The following is a 10,192-nucleotide window of genomic DNA, read 5'->3' on the forward strand; positions in this document are numbered from 1 at the left end:
TCCCTGTGTGTGGCCGCAGGTGTTGCGGGACATCCTGAAGGAGGTGCAGGGTAACATGGTCCCGCGCAGCATGCTGAAGGAGTGGGCCCTGCACACCTTCCCCCACGCCACCGACTACTGGACCTTCCGCAAGATGTTCACCATCCAGCTGGCCCTCATCGGCCTGGCCGAGTTCATGCTGCACCTGAACCGCCTCAACCCAGAGATGCTGCAGATCGCTCAAGTGAGTGTTACACACACACACACACACTCCCTGATACAATGTGCACATAAAAGGTCTCTATGTAAAAGAACAGCCCAATCAGTAGCCGAGGCCATCATGATGTCAGACGTCCTCTCGAAGGCCTGGTGCTTGTATACACTGCTAGGTTGTCGAGGAGAGGCATCCATGTCTGATGGAGTCTGATGGGGCTGAGGTCTGAGACTCGCTGCCGCATTATCGAGTGGCAGATGTGTATATCGCAGCGTGCAGCATCGAGGCTGACAATGGACACGTTCCAATAGGGCGGTGCCACAGAGGAGCCCCGCCCCTAGCAGCAGCTGGAGACTGCCGAGCGCATCTCGACGTCTTTATTAGAGCTATCGTCAGACGGACACGCTGTCCTGCTCTCCTGATCTGCCTCTCCCTTGACAGGCAGCTAAACACCAGCATTAAAGGCCCACGCTGTGTCTTCCACTCTGTAGATCTCATTAGGTGCAGGGAGATTAGAGCCATGCTGGCTGGACTTGTGTGTGTGTGTGTGTGTGTGTGTGTGTGTGTGTGTGTGTGTGCGCGCGCGCACTTCTGTCCACTTCCTGAGAAACTGTTTGGTTTGTGATTGCTTTGAGATTTGCCCGTAGTCAGGCCTGCACAGAGAACCCTCTTTGCAACGTCCCATATTTTGAGGACATTTGCATATTTTGGTTGATTTTTGTTTAGGAAAATATTGGGGAAACATTACAGTACCTGCTCGTTTAGGAAAATGTGTATTACAATAGAATAGTAGTAATAGTGGTGGTGGTTATTATTATTCAGGGAGCCTTTCTATCTGTGAATCCTCCTCCATGTCCAGAGGACATGGCTTTTACCTCCACACTTACCCTACAACTCCATTTTGCCTTTCTGGAATAAGTGCCTTATCTCTGAAATGCTCAACAAGGACTGGCCTAAACACGCAGTCAGTGGCTTACAGTTCCCACCATGATGCGCACGTGCACGCGTGCGTGTATGTGTGTGTGCACAGCGTCCTGATGGGAATGTGGAAGCCACAGTAGCCCGACGGCCTCCACTGCTGCTCGGACATCAAAGTGTATCTTCGAGCACGTTGCTATGCGGTTCATCTCATGTTTGACAGGCTCCCTGTGAAGATTTTCTGGAGTCTGAAAGTTGAATCATGGCATTTATTGTTTACCCGTGGGAAAACCTTCTGGCTTCCCCGTGAATTCTGGACAGAAGGTGTTTTGTGCAGTGTGTAACACTTCCAAAGCCTCTGCCATTCTGAGACGCTGCCGTCTTCCCTTTGTCAGGACACGGGGAAGCTCAACGTCTCCTACTTCCGCTTCGACATTAATGACGCTACTGGTGACCTGGACGCCAACCGGCCCGTGCCCTTCCGCCTGACGCCTAACATCTCAGAGTTCCTCACCACCATCGGTGTGTCTGGGCCTCTCACGGCTTCCATGATTGCCGTGGCCCGCTGTTTCGCCCAGCCCAACTTTAAGGTACCACCCGCTTTTCTCCACATGATGAGGGGACAGTCGTTTGTTCATTTAAATTTGTGTTTGTGCCATATTTTTGTCAATTGTGATTTTTACACCCCAATCGAAATTTGTCCTCCGCTTTTAACCCATCTGTGCAGTCAGAACACACACACACACACACACACACACACTAGTGATTACTAGGGGGCTGTGGATCAAACGTACCCAGAGCGGTGGGCAGCCCTAGCCCGGCGCCCGGGGAGCAGTTGGGTTTAGGTGCCTTGCTCAAGGGCACCTCAGTCATGGCCTGTCTGGGAATCGAACCCACGACCCTCCGGTCACAAGACCAGTTCCCTAACCGCCAGGCCATGACTGCCCCTGTATGGCTTCTGGTGGTTAATAAATGGCTCCCCCCACCCCGTCCCTCCTGTTCCTGCAGGTTGACGGCATCCTGAAGGCGGTGTTGCGGGATGAGATCATCGCCTGGCACAAGAAGACCCAGGAGGACACGTCCATGCCGCTGTCCCCCGCCGGGCAGCCAGAGAACATGGACAGCCAGCAGCTGGTCTCGCTGGTGCAGAAGGCCGTGACCGCTATCATGACGCGCCTGCACAACCTGGCCCAGTTCGAGGGTGGCGAGAGCAAAGTCAACACACTGGTGGCTGCCGCCAACAGCCTGGACAACCTCTGTCGCATGGACCCTGCCTGGCACCCCTGGCTTTAGGCCACCAGAAACCCCTCGCATGGCTGTGAAGCCGTCACTGTGAAGACGTTTGGTTCAACATCAGGGTTTAACGTGTCCCAAGTGGCACATCTGGAAGAAAAAAAAAAAGAAAAACAATACAAAACACCCAGCTTTAACAAGCAGGGCATTTCTGGAGAGAATGATGAAATAATGTACAAACTGTAATTGGGGAAGGAAGGCGAGTTGTTACATTAGATGTGTACTATTGTGATTTATGTTATTGATGTCAGTAGAGGGCTTCTGGGGGAGCGTTTCCTGCAGTGCTTAAATGCAGCTTTGTTCTTGGGCAGATAAAGGCTATTGTTCACCCCATCGTGCTTAGCCGTGTGCTTTTGTTGGGCCTCCTACGGTTTATGGTATAACGTCGCAGCGAATCGGGACACGGCCTGCGAAACCAAGACCTCCAGTTCTGCCGCCTTTTTTATTCCTCCCGGTCAGGGAGGGCAAATCCCAGCAGAGTTCATGCAACGTGCCATGTGATGTCACCGCACTACCTGCCCCGCCCACTCCGACTCCACACTCCGTTAAGAGGGGGCGTCATCGTGGATCGGATGGCCGCTTGTGTTGAGCAGTTTTCAGCTTCACGCTATTTTGTGGTTTTATCACTACTCTGGTTTATAATGACATATTTCTATAAAATGTGCATATGTAGTGCTTCTTTTGTACCTAGACTTTTTTTTCTGTACATCATGCGAGTAAGGTCATTTTATCCGTCTCCACCACTGTGTTGTGTAAGATTCCACTGGTTTATTTTGTTTTAATCCTGTAATGGCTATTTTTGGTGTTTACCCTGTCTGCACTACTGTCAAAGCCCAGCGTCTCAGTTATGCTGTCTGCAGTTTGGCAGGGCTGTATTTATTCTGTGAAGGCAAAGCACATTTACCTGTTAGCATTAAGAAATAAGCAATAGCCTCAAAGACTGGTTTTCCATTTTACCCAGGCAAATGGACCGGATTCGTCTTTCACAATACCAGCCATAGCAGCTAAACACAAAATGATGTAGTTGTCATTCGCTAATATTAAGTTTCCACACTGTCTTTTTTTGGATGGTGCCCTCCTGACATGTTTCTATATTGCTGGTATGCCTAGACTCATTTTTGTATATGTCCCTGCATTTTGTAAAGGTACACAATTGTGCCAATCCAAGGATTGTTACGGAGCAATGTAAATATGCATTTTGTTTTAATAAAATGCTCTTTTTAGAAAACAACAAATTGAGAAGTCAACCTAATGCCTAAGCACTGCATCACCCCGTTTCCAGTCATTCTATTGTTGGCTTTAATCCAAGCATGTGGGCAATTGCTGCTGCATAGGCGGAGTCTATAGAGGTGGTCACCTTAAGATGTGGGATGGGTGGAGTCTACAGAGGTGATACCTGCAGGCTCTGAGATGGGTGGAGTCTATAGAGGTGGTCACCTTAAGATGTGGGATGGGTGGAGTCTACAGAGGTGATACCTGCAGGCTCTGAGATGGGTGGAGTCTATAGAGGTGGTCACCTTAAGATGTGGGATGGGTGGAGTCTACACAGGTGGTACCTGCAGGCTCTGGCATGGGCGGAGTCTATAGCTATTGGATGGGTGGAGTCTACAGAGGTGGTGCCTGCAGGCTCTGGCATGGGCGGAGTCTACAGAGGTGGTCACCTCAAGCTGTTGGATGGGCTCTGATGCTGTGCAGTGGGAAGGTGAGTATCAGCTCGTGGCCCTGCTGCCTCCTCTATCTCCTGTAGTGCCAGTGTTTGTCCAGCGTCCCCGCTGCCCTTCACCAGTGGCTGCATGTCCTGCACCCTTCCACGTCTCCGTGCGCCACTGTAGCCTTCTCCCTCAGCCAGGACGTCTTGTGGCGTCCCTCCTCCTCACTGCCTCCAAATCTTGCTTTGGTTGCCGTTAGACCGAAGCCACTGAAACCCATACAGCCCTAACCACAGTAATGCTGTAGCCGCCCAGGACCTGAGCCCCAGACACGCCCACAACCTCCTTCCACCTGAAATGGGCCGTAGCTATACATACATGACCAAACCAAAATGACTCGAATTGAAATATTTGTATTAAGAGTCTGCCTGCAGCCACTCTGGCTGCGAGGAAGCACAGGTGAGACGCGCGAGGTCCCGTCTGGAGTTTGGGTGTGTCTCCCCAGCCTGAAGATGTCTAGACTGATAACTGAGGAGAGGCTGATTGATGGACCCCCTCGGGGAGAACAGGCCTTCTGATTGGCTGAAGCACTGCTCTCTCTCTGCCTGCGCCAACGTCGCCAGAGAAACGACGTCCTCCATGACCTCATCTGTCTGCAGTCTGCAATTGCATTGAGGTGTTTTAATTAGTTCAAATGAAAGATCAGTTGATACTGATGAAAAGTGATTTGAGGTGAAAGATTATATTTCTGAAGCTTTACAGACGAACAGAGTTCACTTTTCAAATAAGCAATATGATCATTTCTCGAGGGAAACTTAAAGTTGCCGCACAAGTCATTGAAAATTAAGCCGCTAAGTGGGTCTCTGTGAAGGCCGGCTTCGATACTTTGAATGTTGGTGACATTTACGTTTGGAAAGTATTTCTTGAGATTTTGTTACAGTAAATATTCAGACGATGACGTACGTGAGACTGAGCAATTGGCCCATTTTATCTGGGGGTTTTGTTCTTGCAATATGGTGGTGTGGGTCGTTTCACACCTGACTTGACTGCAGGCTCAATTTCTGTCATGCACTTGGCGGACGGCGGATATGTGTCCGTCGGAAGAGCAATCACCGGCTGCGGGACATGGTCTGTGTCCTCCCCGACCTTCCCGCAACAGTCCGGTAACAGGACATCCTGACCCATGACCCATGAACTAAACCAGATCACCTTCAACAAAAGGGGACAACCGGGATAATTACACAAGATTCTCTCCTAGAGGATGAGGCAGCATATGACTTTCATTTATGAATTAATAAGCTGACCTGAATATTGAGGAACCACAATTCACAGACAGCGATTTCCAAGGTGAAACTTCTGCATAGCGTCAAGTAGTGAGTCATTTGAAGGACTGTAGCGCGGCTGAGCTGATCCACGACCGCCGCTTTCAAATCTGAGACGGCTCATACGTCGCTGAGTCTGGCAGGACGTTCTTCACTGAACCATGCTCTCTGATACGTTTGCGGTGGATGCTTGACTGGAGATACCAGGCATGAAATTTCATTTTGGGCTACATATAGGCTGACATCCAGAGAAAATGCCTTTGACTGGACTGAAATACTTTTGCAACTACAAAAGCTGGAAAAGCCTTTCCAGATTTTTGTTTGTATTGTCTAAAAAAAGTGCATTTCTTATCAGACATTTAGTAGTATAGTATTTGAGGATTGCTTTATTTAAATCCCTTAAATAGTACATAGATGCACAGTAACCAAAAATCTGATCGGTAAAAACGGTTCTGTTATGCTGCCAAAATCTGACATAGAGAAATCTGAAGCTCAGGTTTGCACTGGCATTTCCTATAGTGTGTAGGGCTTTCCATCTGTTGCTGCAAGACACTTGCTGAATTCCATCAAGGCACTTAATGGATTTCATTTCATTCAATAACCCCCCAGCTATCAACTTGTATTCACGTCAACATGCAGCACTGACTCGGAGACCAAAGCAAATTGGACCGTTAGAATGCCTCTGTAACAACCGTGACGTGTCATGTCATGAACTCAGGAGCGTTTTTCTGTGTGTCTTATGCCGTGATCCTAAAAACGTCCCCTTTTGTTGTATGCGCTCTTATTTAATGGCGCCATACAGAGCAGACCTACTCCACCGTTTGTAGGCAGGGGGCCAGCCTTCTGCAGCGCTCGTCTTTAGCGGTGTCATGTTCTAAGAAGCTTATGTTTTGAATGTTGGCTTTACGTCTGAGGGATCTGAGCGAATGACGCATCGCGCTGCTTTGTGGCGCCTGACTGCTTTGTTTTCCACATGGTTATATACTGCACGGCAAGACACCCTGCTTAACCGTTGTTTGAAACGAGCCTATCCCACACAGTGTGGAGATCGAGTGTTTTTCCTCAACTGCTGACTCCCCTTGCTGCGGTCTGTCTTTGGGTGCTTGTCAGATACACCTCTCACATCCTAAACCAATTAAGCGCTCCCCTCTTCTAGTGTCCTGATCTCTTGGCAGGTTGGGGGGGGGGGCAGTTGTGTTTCTGACAGGACTGCCCCTCCTCCACCCCACACCGTCCTCCCGATGCTCTGATTTAATTTGTTTGGTAATATGAGGATTGGCATGTTCAGCCCAGATTCGCTGCAAAGTGAAATTGGACAAGGGCATTGGAGCTTCACCATGTAAAACTGTCTCACCTTGACAGCAGCCTGAGTGGGCTGAGAATTGCCTGCAGAGAGCACCTGAACAGACCGAGCACACCAATTCATTTAGCCCCCGCCGAGGGGATTCCAGTCAGAAGACGGCATTATGAAGATTGAGGTAAGTGGGCAAATCCGCACGCTGTGTGGAAGACAGAAGAATACCCCGAGCTGTTAATTCCCGGAACAATTTGACACCAGGGCTGTGAACTTTTTCCAAAACTCTATAGCATTGTGACAATGCAGGCGTTTCTCTTTGTGCTGTATGTATAAGGTACGATAGCTGTTGTCTCAGAGCCATAATTCACATTTGCCTGAACCTCTCTGTTTGCAGCTCCGGAGTGGAGGTGCTGATGTAGCACACTGAGGATGTAATCAGGTTACTCTGACCTGCGCTCCTGAACCCCAGCTTCCATTAATCGGGTTGATTCCAGCTTGTCACGTCCGATGTCTCCTGTCATCGGTCATAAAGCCCTGACTGACAATGATGCGTTCTTCTGAAAATGTGGAGAAATATATATATATTATTTGCTGAGTAGTGTTTGATATGACAAACCCATCAAAGAAGTGGATGAGCCCTGTTTTTATTCTCTCTCTTTTGCTCATTTCTGTCTCACTTTCAAATTTATTCCAGTTGTTTCTGCCATATTTTCTCCAACCTTTCTGATAAGGCAAATGCTCCAATGAAACTTCATACTGGATCATTTTTGATCAACTGGACACACTTTACTGTCAAGTGTTTATAGAAGCACGCCAGGCACACAACTGCACAGATGTCAGGTGGTGTGTCGCGTGACAGCTGAGAGGGCGTGGGTCTCCTGTCACTGACGGTATGTAGCACAGCTGACACTCAAGCCTAAAGCTCATGGCACACCTAACTGACTACCAGTCTCTGCAGATGCAAGGAAACCTCTGAGAACCCATTGGAATTATCTGGATTTCTATATTAATAGCTCCTAGAATGTGATCTGATAGTAAAAATAAAAACTACGAAGAAATATTTAGATCATTGTTTAACAAATGGTTTAAATGATCAGTGTCAATTATGGAAGGAGCATGTGAAACTCAGCGATAAAATAATAAGCCACATTTTTACTCATCTCTACAGACCACCTGGATGTTCCCAAGCACAATGATCTGAGGATACAAGAGACAAATTGTTTTGGTAAACATATACAATTTATAATTGGAGAAACACAAGTTAAAGAGCACCCTGACTTGTCGTTTACAGACCATTTTATTTTTTATTCCAGTTTCTCCATATCCCATGGTGTGATATCGACTATCCGAAGGTGCTATGTCCTCTCAGGAAAGGATACAAGCCACAGTTCCTTTCTGGTGTGGGACTTAGAGAAAAAGGAAACTCTTTTAGTTGCCAAGAATCAGCATATCAAAATTACATGCTGCACAGTCAAATGTCATGACCACAGTTAAAGAAAAATGAATGTAAAACAAATTTGTTTTGTTAAAGGAAATTGAAATGGAAAGAGAACACTAGTGTGATTTAGTGTGTGCCTGCTCTTCTCCCTCGGGGCCTGGCGTGCCTCCATTCTTTACACTCCGTTTCAGGAAACACTACAGCTGAACATGAGGGTAACTGTTATGTCAAGAGTACCACAAGATGATGCTTCGCTGGCCATTAAATATAAGGCTTCGCATAGTTTTTCCATTAGTAACCTGTGTTGTTTAAACCATTTGTTCAGTATGGCTTTCTAAAAATGTTGTGTATTGTTAAATGGGACATTCATTTGTTTTTTGTCTTTGGTTATTATTATGACTTTATCTTCATGAATATCAGATCAATTTCAGGACCCCTTTATGCAGAAATCAAAATAACTTTCCTACTAACCAAAATGTCCAAACTGCTTTATTTGGTCAGTAGCAATAACACTACTCTGTTATGGTGGTCATATAAAATGCATGAAAGCCTAGTGGGAATTGCCCCCCCCCCCCAGGTACAGAGAGGCTGTATGGACAGAGGCGCCGGTGTGGTAGTCTGCCCCTCAGAGGCACACCCGCGGCATCTTAAGTCCGGCTCATTTCCACCTCCAGTGGAGGGAGACGGCCGCTTCAGGCTTGGTGCGAAACTTGGCCCTCAGGAGATATACCTAATCACAGCCAATCACTCCACCAGGCAGATGGAGCGGACAGTTGCTACCTTGAACTTCCTGGTGGTGAGTTTTGTGCTTAGTGGGAAGACACTGGAGTTAATATGGCATTCAGTAGTATGTCATTCAGTAGTATGTTATTCATTAATCATATAATCAACACGCACGTTATATGTTTCGTTGTAGCAAAACAAGCCTTTTATACCACATGATCATGTAAAATTGCTCTGTGGAACGTTTTCTTCAGATGGGTGTGTTTAGTGAAAAGTTTGTCCATTTGAGAAACACTTGCTCCGCATTATAATTCTCAATTCTTATTTGTTTTTATTTTGTTGTTTATGGACTGACTTGATTTGTGTCCTCTTCTTGACCACTAATGGTAGTTTATCAGACACTGTTTCTGATGAAGCATCTTAAGAAAGAATTATTATTATTATTATTATTATTATTATTATTATTATTATTATTATTATTATTATTTGGTTGTTGTCAGTAAGTGAAGTGCTGTTGTATTTGTTTGTAATGTTTTCAGCTCCCATCACCCTGCTGAACCAGCAGGGCGTCGCCGTGTTCACAATCTCCTCGACAACGTTCCCGCTTCCTGGGATTGCGTTCTTAATGAAACACATTCCTCGCCCCATTTCTCTTTACGGCCTGTAATGATTATTAAACATAGCCACAGTGCAGTTGGAAGGCACAATAAAACCTAATGTAGTCACTGGTTTATCTGAGCTTGATCAAAGCACCCAAACCATGTGAATCCGTGATTAAGCCTTTAATTGCACCTTTCATTCTATAGTACGCACACAATCATTTTGCATGGGTGTGCAGTGGTTATAAAGTACCAGGGAACACAGTCACCAGTATTACATATGCTGGTGACACCAGTGTGTTGTATGGAAACCCTGAAATTGCTGCTTTCAAAATGTTACAGATTTCTTCTGTCTTACAGTAGCTATGTACAGTAATCCCCCCCCCCCACACACACACACAGACACACATGGCAATTAGAGATTATGTATATATTTATAATATTAAACTATTTACAAATATCAAGCATGCACGTTTGTGCTGACAATCTGTGCATGGAAAGTGCAGCTCACTTCATCTTGCTATTTGATTTCCATAAAATAAACATCACACTACATCAAAAGAGCACTCGCTGATCTCTCCATATGCATAAACCATTAGCTTCTATTACAAACAATGTATTCAACCTAATGAGCAAAGCATCTCTCCCTAGAGTGCAGCACGAACAACAGGAAAAACAACTAAAGCTCGTTTACAAATTAGCAAGGCCTGCTCGTCACATCTAGGCCAGGCCTCTTACTGCTCCGCGTCAGGTACCGTCT

General features: G+C 46.6%; 1 protein-coding gene across 4 annotated transcripts in view; it reads left to right on the forward strand.

Moving 5' to 3' along the window:
* Positions 1–2,548, forward strand: part of trrap (transformation/transcription domain-associated protein) — a 54,210-nt gene extending 51,662 nt beyond the window's left edge. For all 4 annotated transcript variants that reach the window (XM_077000272.1, XM_077000273.1, XM_077000271.1 and 1 more), the window contains exons 69-71: positions 20–223; positions 1,507–1,701; positions 2,120–2,548. In XM_077000272.1, coding sequence (XP_076856387.1) covers positions 20–223; positions 1,507–1,701; positions 2,120–2,404 — 684 coding nt within the window. In that variant the 3' untranslated portion in view covers positions 2,405–2,548. The remainder of the gene's footprint in view (positions 1–19; positions 224–1,506; positions 1,702–2,119) is intronic.
* The last annotated feature ends 7,644 nt before the right edge of the window (positions 2,549–10,192 follow it).

The sequence above is a fragment of the Brachyhypopomus gauderio genome, chromosome 3 (genome assembly GCF_052324685.1).
Source record: "Brachyhypopomus gauderio isolate BG-103 chromosome 3, BGAUD_0.2, whole genome shotgun sequence".
NCBI classification, from domain to species: domain Eukaryota; kingdom Metazoa; phylum Chordata; class Actinopteri; order Gymnotiformes; family Hypopomidae; genus Brachyhypopomus; species Brachyhypopomus gauderio.